The 12754-nt window shown below is 47.6% G+C and overlaps 2 protein-coding genes across 2 annotated transcripts in view; both read right to left on the bottom strand.

The window, feature by feature from the left end:
* LOC123774379 (CD151 antigen) overlaps window positions 1–9838 on the bottom strand; it is a 40096-nt gene extending 30258 nt beyond the window's left edge. The window contains exon 1 of the mRNA XM_045768591.2: window positions 9683–9838. Within this exon, the coding sequence (XP_045624547.1) occupies window positions 9683–9695 (13 nt within the window). The 5' untranslated portion in view covers window positions 9696–9838. The remainder of the gene's footprint in view (window positions 1–9682) is intronic.
* A 2073-nt stretch (window positions 9839–11911) lies between these two features.
* LOC138354129 (probable G-protein coupled receptor 152) lies at window positions 11912–12475 on the bottom strand. The gene has a single exon (XM_069308002.1). It carries the CDS (start codon window positions 12473–12475, stop codon window positions 11912–11914), a length of 564 nt encoding a protein of 187 aa, XP_069164103.1.
* Window positions 12476–12754: the final 279 nt, after the last annotated feature.

Here is a 12754-nt window from a genome sequence, read left to right as displayed (position 1 = left end):
AACCCGAGTACTAAGCTTGCTATTTAGCATGCTAGGGACCCTCAATAACCCGAGTACTAAGCTTGCTATTTAGCATGCTAGGGACCCTCAATAACCCGAGTACTAAGCTTGCTATTTAGCATGCTAGGGACCCTCAATAACCCGAGTACTAAGCTTGCTATTTAGCATGCTAGGGACCCTCAATAACCCGAGTACTAAGCTTGCTATTTAGCATGCTAGGGACCCTCAATAACCCGAGTACTAAGCTTGCTATTTAGCATGCTAGGGACCCTCAATAACCCGAGTACTAAGCTTGCTATTTAGCATGCTAGGGACCCTCATTGTAATGACTGTCAATAACCAAACTGTTTTACACTCATTACATCTGGAAACAGAAGGAAATTACAATGGCAAAATTGCTCAGCTTGCTTCCTCAAAGATCTCCACCTGCTTGAAGACACACACGACCTCATGAACAAATCTACAAGGGCCGTGACGAGGATTCGAACCTCATGGATTCGAGCTCATGCCTGTTGATGTGTCACCTCCCTGTGAGGAAGAACCATAAGATGCATGATTTGACAACGAAGAAATCCAGCATGTTAACCCAAGAAACGAGACATATCTTGAGAACACACAGAAATCACAATAGCGTGATGCATCAAATGAACAAATCCACAAGGGCCGTGACGAGGATTCGAACCTACGTCCGGGAGCTTCCCAGACACTGCCTTAATCGATTAAAGCAGTGTCTGGGATGCTCTCGGACGTAGGTTCGAATCCTCGTCACGGCCCTTGTGGATTTGTTCATAATCTTGAGAAATTTATAAAAGGGCAGGAAACGAATGATAAAAATCAACATTGACGGAGCTGCTAATCCTACTAATGGAAGGGCTGAAGCAGCTACTCTCTAACAAGGAATAATGCTTACCAAAAAGATGGAAAAAACATTGACAAGCAGGCATCCTTAACGCAAATAAAAGTTCCCTGTCATTGTATTAAGATGCTTAGAACGAAACACAAATGGAACAGTGATCTACACCAACTCAAGAGAAACATTACAAAGCCTTAGACAAAGCCAAACAGAAAACAGAGGGACAGTCTCTGAAATAAAGAAAACTGAATATACTAACCAATCAGGGAAGGATAATAAAGTTCTTGTGAATTCCCTCTTATCTATGGAGAGGAAGGAGCAAGTTGTACTGGCCGCTTAAGATGTTTAACGAGATCATATTAGACTCAACCCTCCCAAGACTCTTTTACACACCAGAGGCATCACGAGACTACAGCACTAGGATAGAGCAGCCGAGGAAACATAGAAGAACAAGCCAGTGAATCAGTACGCGGGTACAATGCAGTTTCAGTGGAACCTAGAATATAAAACCCAGTTTTGGCAATCTCTTCACTTGAGCCAGTTAAGCCAGCGACATCTGGGTCTGTGTACAAGTGACTGAGTTAACAACATAGCAGGGATTTCTCCCAGTGGATGGGTGCTGCAGTGGTGGTGTGTCCACTCACAGGATGAGTGGCGCTGCCCAATACTGTCACTATGGCGGTGTGTCCACTCACAGGATGAGTGACGCTGCCCAATACTGTCACTATGGCGTTGTGTCCACTCACAGGATGAGTGGCGCTGCCCAATACTGTCACTATGGTGGTGTGTCCACTCACAGGATGAGTGGCGCTGCCCAATACTGTCACTATGGCGGTGTGTCCACCCACAGGATGAGTGACGCTGCCCAATACTGTCACTATGGTGGTGTGTCCACTCACAGGATGAGTGGCGCTGCCCAATACTGTCACTATGGCGGTGTGTCCACTCACAGGATGAGTGACGCTGCCCAATACTGTCACTATGGAGGTGTGTCCACTCACAGGATGAGTGGCGCTGCCCAATACTGTCACTATGGCGGTGTGTCCACTCACAGGATGAGCAGCGCTACCCAATACTGTCACTATGGCGGTGTGTCCACTCACAGGATGAGTGGCGCTGCCCAATACTGTCACTATGACGGTGTGTCCACTCACAGGATGAGTGACGCTGCCCAATACACTTGCCCTTCGGGACAAAAATGGAACGATTGAACCGACCTCCTTCCCACCTCACCAAACCTGTCATTCTGTCTTCCAGCATCGCCTCCAGCCTACAACACCTACACGGGAGATAGATCTCTCTCCTCCTCCACACAACACTCCACTCACCCACCCTCCACCCTCCATGGTGATCAGAACGTGGAGTGCGCTGAAAGATGCAGTTGTGGAAGCCACCTCCTTCCGGAACTCAAAAGAGGGCAGATTGGACGAAGAATTCAAAGAGGAAATTTGAATTTATATGCCACAAGTGGAGTATAAAGAGCTCTCACAGTCCCGCATAGGCAAGCACAGCCCGGCAAGCACAGTCAGGCAAGCACAGCCCGGCAAGCACAGCCCGGCAAGCACAGTCAGGCAAGCACAGCCCGGCAAGCACAGCCCGGCAAGCACAGCCCGGCAAGCACAGCCCGGCAAGCACAGCCCGGCAAGCACAGCCCGGCAAGCACAGCCCGGCAAGCACAGCCCGGCAAGCACAGTCAGGCAAGCACAGTCAGGCAAGCACAGCCCGGCAAGCACAGTCAGGCAAGCACAGTCAGGCAAGCACAGCCAAGCAAGCACAGCCAAACAAGCACAGCCAAGCAAGCACAGCCAGGCAAGCACAGCCAAGCAAGCACAGCCAGGCAAGCACAGCCAAGCAAGCACAGCCAGGCAAGCACAGCCCGGCAAGCACAGTCAGGCAAGCACAGTCAGGGAAGCACAGCCAAGCAAGCACAGTCAGGCAAGCACAGTCAGGCAAGCACAGTCAGGCAAGCACAGCCAAGCAAGCACAGCCAGGCAAGCACAGCCCGGCAAGCACAGCCAGGCAAGCACAGCCAAGCAAGCACAGTCAGGCAAGCACAGCCAGGCAAGCACAGCCAGGCAAGCACAGTCAGGCAAGCACAGCCAGGCAAGCACAGTCAGGCAAGCACAGTCAGGCAAGCACAGCCAGGCAAGCACAGCCAGGCAAGCACAGCCAAGCAAGCACAGCCAGGCAAGTACAGTCAGGCAAGCACAGCCAGGCAAGTACAGTCAGGCAAGCACAGTCAGGCAAGCACAGCCAGGCAAGCACAGTCAGGCAAGCACAGTCAGGCAAGCACAGTCAGGCAAGCACAGCCAGGCAAGCACAGTCAGGCAAGCACAGCCAGGCAAGCACAGCCAGGCAAGCACAGCCAGGCAAGCACAGCCAGGCAAGCACAGCCAGGCAAGTACAGTCAGGCAAGCACAGTCAGGCAAGTACAGTCAGGCAAGCACAGTCAGGCAAGCACAGTCAGGCAAGCACAGTCAGGCAAGCACAGTCAGGCAAGCACAGCCAGGCAAGTACAGTCAGGCAAGCACAGTCAGGCAAGCACTTACTTTCCTCCTTGTCTCCACGTGAGTTAAGCGCCAGTCCTCTTATCCCCCCCCTCCTCCCCCCTCTCCATTAGCCAAGAACCAGGATCTCGAACTTAAGTCCACCTCCAGTCACGCCGGCTCCGCCCCACCACACCCACACCCACCACACCCCGACCACTTGGGGTGGACGGTAGAGCGACAGTCTCGCTTCATGCAGGTCGGCGTTCAATCCCCGACTGTCCATAAGTGGTTGGGCACCATTCCGTCCCTCCCATAATCCTTATCCTGAACCCTTCCCAGTGCTATGTAGTCCTAATGACTTGGTGCTTTCCCCTGATAATTGCCTTTCCCCTAGAGTCCATACCTAGTTAAACACAAGATAGAGAGAAGATTCAAAGGTATGCCACTGGACTAGTCCCAGATTTGAGAGGTATGAGCTATGAGGAAAAGCTAAGGGAGCTAAGCCTCACCCTCCTGGAAAACAGAAGAGTAAGGGGAGACATGATAACCACCTACAAAATTCTCAGGGGAATTGACAGGGTGAACAATGACAAATTCTTCAGCACGGGTGGGACACGAACAAGGAGACACAGGTGGAAACTTAGTACCCAGATGAGCCACAGAGACAGAAAGATTTTTTTCTGTCAAGGTAGTTAACAGATGGAATGCATTAGGGGGTGATGTGGTGGAGGCTGACTCCATACACAGTTTCAAGTGTAGATATGATAGAGCCCAATAGGCTCAGGAACCTGTACACCAGTTGATTGACAGTTGAGAGGCGGGACCAAAGAGCCAGAGCTCAACCCCCGCAAGCATAACTAGGCGAGTACACTCCACTAGACTTAGAAGCCGTGTCGTGTTCTTACCAGGAACCAGAGCAATAAATGAGCTGATATCTTATGTATCCGACGATATCACACGCTCACACAACACACCTCAACTTACTAAGGCAATACACTCGCGTTCCTCTCCACACACACACACACACACACACACACACACACACACACACACACACACACACACACACACACACACACACACACACACACACACACACACACAGGGTGAACAACTGGACACAGGGTGCCCAGTTATGGTAATCTGTGATGACAATTTCCAGCTAAAATAATAGCTCAAGGAACATTTTGGTATTCTGACCTGGAAAAAGAAGACCGTACCTCTATCCACTATGGATATGTGTTAGCTTAACTGCTGCAATGACCCCAAGTGTAATCACCTAAGTGTAGTTACAGGATGAGAGCTACGCTCGTGGTGTCCCGTCTTCCCAGCACTCTTTGTCATATAACGCTTTGAAACTACTGACGGTCTTGGCCTCCACCGTCAGTAGTTTCAAAGCGTTATATGACAAAGAGTACTGGGAAGACGGGACACCCCGAGCGTAGCTCTCATCCTGTAACTACACTTAAGTAATTACACACACACAACATATGGTGCCCCTATCAAAAATGTGTGTGTGTGTAACTATTATGTAGATGTGTGTCTTGGCGTAACCGTTGCTCAGATTTGCTACTGTTGGCAATACCGTTGGGCAGATTTGCGAGAGTCGGCAATCCCGTTGGCGCATATCAGTATTGTGTTGGTCGGTTAACATAACGAGTCAATGTGTTTGTCAAGCCGTCGTCAAAACAAGAAATTAGCGTTCAACGCTAACCTGACCCCTCGCAGAACTTCCCGCCCACAAGGGCACCTTTCTCAAGCCCCGGGATTCCTGCTGCTACTTCCGACACTGCCTCCAGGGACGACTCACTGCCCTGGGCCAGAATACACACACATGAACAAATCCACAAGGGCCGTGACGAGGGTTCGAACCTTAGTCCGAGAGAGACGTTATATGTGAAGCCTCGTCACGGCCCTTGTGGATTTGTTCATTTGATGCATCACGCTATTGTGATTTCTGTGTTCCACACATGCTCTGGAGAGTAACCTGTAACTCAGAGCTGAGTTTAAGTAGCCTAAGCTATTCTTTAACCCATAAAAGAACGGTAGCCTAAGCTATTCTTTAACCCATAAAAGAACGGTAGCCTAAGCTATTCTTTAACCCATAAAAGAACGGTAGCCTAAGCTATTCTTTAACCCATAAAAGAACGGTAGCCTAAGCTATTCTTTAACCCATAAAAGAACGGTAGCCTAAGCTATTCTTTAACCCATAAAAGAACGGTAGCCTAAGCTATTCTTTAACCCATAAAAGAACGGTAGCCTAAGCTATTCTTTAACCCATAAAAGAACGGTAGCCTAAGCTATTCTTTAACCCATAAAAGAACGGTAGCCTAAGCTATTCTTTAACCCATAAAAGAACGGTAGCGTAAGCTATTCTTTAACCCATAAAAGAACGGTAGCCTAAGCTATTCTTTAACCCATAAAAGAACGGTAGCGTAAGCTATTCTTTAACCCATAAAAGAACGGTAGCCTAAGCTATTCTTTAACCCATAAAAGAACGGTAGCCTAAGCTATTCTTTAACCCATAAAAGAACGGTAGCCTAAGCTATTCTTTAACCCATAAAAGAACGGTAGCCTAAGCTATTCTTTAACCCATAAAAGAACGGTAGCCTAAGCTATTCTTTAACCCATAAAAGAACGGTAGCGTAAGCTATTCTTTAACCCATAAAAGAACGGTAGCCTAAGCTATTCTTTAACCCATAAAAGAACGGTAGCCTAAGCTATTCTTTAACCCATAAAAGAACGGTAGCCTAAGCTATTCTTTAACGCATAAAAGAACGGTAACCTAAGCTATTCTTTAACCCATAAAAGAACGGTAGCCTAAGCTATTCTTTAACGCATAAAAGAACGGTAACCTAAGCTATTCTTTAACCAATAAAAGAACGGTAACCTAAGCTACTCTTTAACCCATAAGAGTAGAAGTAGCCTAAGCTACTTTATCACAGATATTTAATATCCCAATAAAACCACTTGAAGAATCTATAATCTACTGGACTACAGATAGAGCAGATCTCTAACCCTGTTTATGTGGGACAAGAAAATATGGCCGTTGTTTACAATTGTGTAAGTATGCCACGTCTGTGGTAGAAAATAAATATAAAATGTCCCAGACATGAAAAATGGCACAGTCATTTTACACGCACACTAACAACTTTCTCAAACAAGGAACTCTGACCAACCTAACTCTTGCTCCAGTCATTTGGTACGCTGGAGCCAGACAGCTGGGGGCCTCTTCCCTGGAGCCAGACAGCTGGCCCTCCTGGAGCCAGACAGCTGGCCCTCCTGGAGCCAGACACCTGGCCCTCCTGGAGCCAGACACCTGGCCCTCCTGGAGCCAGACACCTGACCCTCCTGGAGCCAGACACCTGGCCCTCCTGGAGCCAGACACCTGACCCTCCTGGAGCCAGCCCACCACCCGTGCCTGAAACTCTTCGCCAGCAGCACTCAACTTGCATCAGATGATCTGAGCATAAAACAGAATAGCGACACGTTCACCCGTGAATGCGGGATTACTAGATTAATTAAAAGCTTTTTGATAGAAGTGAACCTGGATATCCCCACAGGAGATCTGGCTTATGTTAGCAACAGTAACTCTATACATGTTTGCAACCCCCCCAATCCCTGCCCCAGCCCCCCTAACCCTCCCCAGCCCAATTGAATGCAGTTAAGACTCCCTTCTTCACGTACTGCCTTTTTCCGTAAAATTTTTGCATCATTGCGTGAAAAATTTACATTATCTCAAAGTAAAAAATGAAACTGTAAAATATGAATCTATATATACTATACAGTATAGCAATACCGTATGTATTAAATCGATTGGGGCGTACTGACCCGTTTTCTGTTTTGGGGCCTCTGGTAAGTTAGGAGAAACCACTTTAAAATTGACTGTTTTCTTGACTTTGAGACACCTTAGGAGGCCAGGCTGGAGAGAGAGTGAGAGCATGTTGGGCACTCGCTCACAATCACCCTACTAAAGTAGCAATACAAAATCAAGATCAAATTCAAAAACAATTTTAGGAGAAGATAACTATGACAGGGCAGAAGTTGCCATTATCCACTCCTGGCCATACAAGGCGACCTGGGAAACAACTATCATAACTCAGCCTAAACAAACTACAAGGAAACTAGGATGAGAACCCCTATTCGCCATATTTTGACCATAGACTATATTCGCTATATTTGGACCACAGGCTATAGTCGCCATATTTGAACCACAAGCTATATTCGCCATATTTGGACCATAGGCTATAAAGTTTCACGTTATCCTGTAGGATATCACTACCTCTAAGGACACCCCCCATCACCTCATCTTGGTAGATGAGGTGATGAGGGTAGTGGACCCCATACAAATCCCGTGGGCGGTAGTGAACCCCCATACCCATCCCGTGGGCGGTAGTGAACCCCCATACCCATGGTCAGTAATGGACCCACATACCCATCCCGTGGGCCGTAGTGAACCCCCATACCCATCCCGTGGTCAGTAATGAACCCCCATACCCATCCCGTGGTCAGTAATGGACCCACATACCCATCCCGTGGTCAGTAATGAACCCCCATACCCATCCCGTGGTCAGTAATGAACCCCCATACCCATCCCGTGGGCGGTAGTGAACCCCCATACCCATCCCGTGGTCAGTAATGAACCCCCATACCCATCCCGTGGTCAGTAATGGACCCACATACCCATCCCGTGGTCAGTAATGAACCCCCATACCCATCCCGTGGGCGGTAGTGAACCCCCATACCCATCCCGTGGTCAGTAATGAACCCCCATACCCATCCCGTGGTCAGTAATGGACCCACATACCCATCCCGTGGTCAGTAATGAACCCCCATACCCATCCCGTGGGCGGTAGTGAACCCCCATATCCATCCCGTGGTCAGTAATGAACCCCCATACCCATCCCGTGGTCAGTAATGGACCCACATACCCATCCCGTGGTCAGTAATGGACCCACATACCCATCCCGTGGTCAGTAATGAACCCCCATACCCATCCCGTGGGCGGTAGTGAACCCCCATACCCATCCCGTGGGCGGTAGTGAACCCCCATACCCATCCCGTGGGCGGTAGTGAACCCCCATACCCATCCCGTGGTCAGTAATGGACCCACATACCCATCCCGTGGGCGGTAGTAAACCCCCATACCCATCCCGTGGTCAGTAATGGACCCACATACCCATCCCGTGGGCGGTAGTGAACCCACATACCCATCCCGTGGGCGGTAGTGCACCCCATACCCATCCCGTGGGCAGTAATGGACCCACATACCCATCCCGTGGGCAGCAATGGACCCCCATACTCATCCCGTGGGCAGTAATGGACCCCATACCCATCCCGTGGGCAGTAATGGACCCCATACCCATCCCGTGGGCAGTAATGGACCCCATACCCATCCCGTGGGCAGTAATGGACCCCATACCCATCCCGTGGGTGGTAGTGGACCCCCATACGATGCCTTTTATCGTGCAAAATAATATTAACCTACAGCCTCGATAAAAGCCAAAACGTGTATGAACACAAGCTGGCTTCCTGTCCCCCGAGACAGTGAATAAAGTTCATCACCTTATAAGGTCTTAACATCAGCGTTAGCAGCTGTCGCATATATTACTTTTTTGTTTACTTTTTTATGGTAAATAATCCCATGTTGCCAAGTCTTAAAATTTTGCTCAGGATTAAAGGCCAATGCATAGGAAATATGGAGGGACCACTGACAAGCCGCCGCCTTCCTGTCCTCGTCGAGGCCACTAGAGTGGCCCTCGGGGGGTAAATTCAGGCAAATATGTCTGGGTTTAATTAGCTTGTTTGTTGGGTGCCATGGTGTAGCAATTATACGAGATATTTAATGCTGGGTCAGCTGTGTGGAGGCCAGGCTTGGCACTGACACCTGTTTAGGGCCACTGCTGGGCCAGATGTGTGCCAGGCTTGGCACTGACACCTGTTAAGGGCCAGATGTGTGCCAGGCTTGGCACTAACACCTGTTTAGGGCCACTGCTGGGCCAGATGTGTGCCAGGCTTGACACTGACACCTGTTTAGGGCCACTGCTGGGCCAGATGTGTGCCAGGCTTGGCACTGACACCTGTTAAGGGCCAGATGTGTGCCAGGCTTGGCACTAACACCTGTTTAGGGCCACTGCTGGGCCAGATGTGTGCCAGGCTTGACACTAACACCTGTTTAGGGTCATTGCTGGGCCAGATGTGCGCCAGGCTCGACTCTCAACAGCTGTTCACGACCATTGCTAACACAGCTGTGTACGATCACCAGTTTCATATATATACATATATAACCCACTAACTTCCCCCGGGCCGGAATAAACGGCTATAGCAATGACGGACGTACCTGTTCCGGCCATTTTGGGAGGGCCAGCTAATGGCCTAGAGCGGGTGTAGGGGATTGGGAAGGCCAATTAACCAGGAGGCACACACATGAGGTAGGAGACGCGCCCGCACACACCCTCACCCTCCCGTGGTCACAACAACACTGAGGCTATTGGGAGTCGTCGCTTTCCCAGTCACTTGACTCAAAGGCGACGCCCCAGTCCCCATTTTATTTTTATTACTCCAAGATCCCATTATTTTTTTAATGGGGGGGACGAGAGGAATTTAATTTGATAAGGCAAGATTGAGAAGGGAATGTTCGGGAGAAAGCGCGAAGCAGACTGTGTAAAGGTTAGGCGAGAAAAAACTTTTTTTAAAACAAGCATAAAGTGATAATTTAGTGTAAATATATTTTTTGCCTGCTTCGCTCGAGTTATTAATGATATTCATATGAGTCCATGAATCTAGCACTGGGTTAGGATAAGGATTTGGGATGGGACGGGGGAAAAGAATGGTGCCCAATCACTTGTGTATGGTTGGGGGATTGAACGCTGACCTGTATGAAGCGAGACCGTCGCTCTACCGTTCAGCCCAAGTGGTTGGGCGAGAGAAACCTTTTAAATAAGCATAAAGTGATGATTTAATTAGTGAAAACATATTTTTTTGTCTCAAAACCAATCCCAGACCGTCCACAAGTGGTTGGGCACCATTCCTTTCCCCCTTCCCATCCCAAATCCTTATCCTGACCCCTTCCCAGTGCTATATAGTCGTCATGACTTGGCGCTTTCTCCTGATAATTCATTCCTCAAAAGCATTATAGACGTGCATCATATACCCCGACTCTGTCACGCCATCATTATCATTGAGTAAATACATTCCTATAGGTGGAATCAATGGAACATAATAAACAAAAGTTACTACACATGTGGAAGAAATGTGGAGGCTTTCTGCTTTAGAGAAAGTGCAATACCGGGCAATAAAAATCATTCCAGAGCTAAGTCATCTCTTGTATCAGGAACGACTGAGGACCACAGACATGACAGAGCAGATCTCAGTGAAACTTTTAAAATACTGAACAATTTAGAGGATGCTGATCCGGACAATTTCTTCAAAAAGTCATATGTAATACAAGAAACGACGGTTTCAAACTCAACAAACTACAATGTAGGACTGAAAACAGGAGATGCTTTTTCACCCACAAGTTGGAAGTTTTTCACCCACCCATGAAACCGCCTACCCGCCGAAGCCGTAAATACCAAAACTTAAATTTTACAATCCAGCTTGAAAAATCAACAGGGCAAATGGAGAGACCTTTGACAAGCCACCGGCTTCCTGTCCTTGTCGAGGCTAGTATAGTGTGTTAGTGGCCATTAAGTAAAAATACTTGACCTAATATACACGCACAAATTTTACTAAAAAAAATATCCAACCGTTTTATAAATTTTTGACACATTTTCCCAACCACTAAAAAAAAACTGGACACAATTAGATTAGTAAGCAGCGTCACTTATAATGTGAAGGAACACATACCTCCATATATAGAAACACGTTCAGCATCCTCAAATAGCAGCAAAAAATGAATATATATATTTATTGACCGGGTTCAGAAGATGACTCCAGACATTTTTATATTTAAAGACTATAAATATAGTTGACAATATAAATGTTTCTTACCAAACTTCCGAAACCAAGTCAAAATATCGTATTTCAATCATTCAAGTTCAAATTCAAGTGTGTTTATTGAGATAATTGCATTATATAACGTCCGAAAGTGCAGGAGATGATTTCCATATTTGTATCAGAAAGAAAAAACTTTAACATAGAAAATGGGATGTTAAGCTCCATCATAGGATCTAAAACCTGTATCAACACGGCCACTATGACATCATAGTGACGTCACACATCTGGTCCACACCATATATAAAACAAAACAATCTATTTATTTTCTTTACCTTTGGGTAGATTATGCTACGATAGATTAAGTTGGGTAAGCTTGGGCTAGGTTAGGTTAGATTAGGTTAGATTAGGTGTGTTTTAAAAGATAAGCGATGACGCAGTGTGTGCATACTTTTTGTCAGGTCTTAGACCCTACTAGAAGGTGGGCGTAACCTGCCTCGCCTTAGCCTAGCGGACGAGCGCGGGTTTATAGTCAATTAAATTGATTTATTTATATATATATTATATATATATATATATATATATATATATATATATATATATATATATATATATATACATACAAGAAAGTACATTAGGATTGTAGACTTATCTGCATGATTAAAGACACTATGACTTGTTGCGTGTTGGGGCGGGTGGCTGCGGCTGACATGAGTGGCTGGTGGATGGCTGACATGAGGGGCTGGTGGATGGCTGACATGAGTGGCTGGTGGATGGCTGACATGAGTGGCTGGTGGATGGCTGACATGAGGGGATGGTAGATGATCTCAGGCTTGGGTGTCAGGGCGGGTGGCTGGTAGATGGCTGACATGAGTGGCTGGTGGATGGCTGACATGAGTGGCTGGTGGATGGCTGACATGAGGGGCTGGTGGATGATCTCAGGCTTGGGTGTCAGGGCGGGTGGCTGGTAGATGGCTGACATGAGTGGCTGGTGGATGGCTGACGTAAGTGGCTGGTGGATGGCTGACATGCGTGGCTGGTGGATAGCTGACATGAGTGGTTGGTGGATGGCTGACATAAGTGGCTGGTGGATGGCTGACATGAGTGGCTGGTGGATGTCTGACATGCGTGGCTGGTGGATGGCTGACATGCGTGGCTGGTGGATGGCTGACATGCGTGGCTGGTGGATGGCTGACATGCGTGGCTGGTGGATGATACAGACCGACGTAATCAAAATATTGCATCACTCTTTACTCCATACATTAGGAAAGTCATTCTAATTAACGTAGTCTTACATCATGTCTTGCCTGGGAGCTGAACTGGCGCCCTGTTCATGACCTGATTACAAGACTGCTTATTTTTGTCTGCACAAGTAATACAATTAACAACGGACGCGGCTCTTAATCTGGGCTTTGAGTTCAAGGTTCAGTCTTTATGTCTGGAAACATGCATGTTAATATACCCCCCAGATGATATA

Source organism: Procambarus clarkii, chromosome 61, assembly GCF_040958095.1.
Source record: "Procambarus clarkii isolate CNS0578487 chromosome 61, FALCON_Pclarkii_2.0, whole genome shotgun sequence".
In the NCBI taxonomy this organism is placed as follows: Eukaryota; Metazoa; Arthropoda; class Malacostraca; order Decapoda; family Cambaridae; genus Procambarus; species Procambarus clarkii.
The sequence above is the reverse complement of the archived record's forward strand: the minus strand, read 5'-3'. Positions and strand labels throughout refer to the sequence as shown.

Coding starts and splice junctions, on each gene's coding strand:
- LOC138354129 (XM_069308002.1), bottom strand. CDS start 12,475: ATGTCAGCCATCCACCAGCCACGCATGTCAGCCATCCACCAGCCACGC.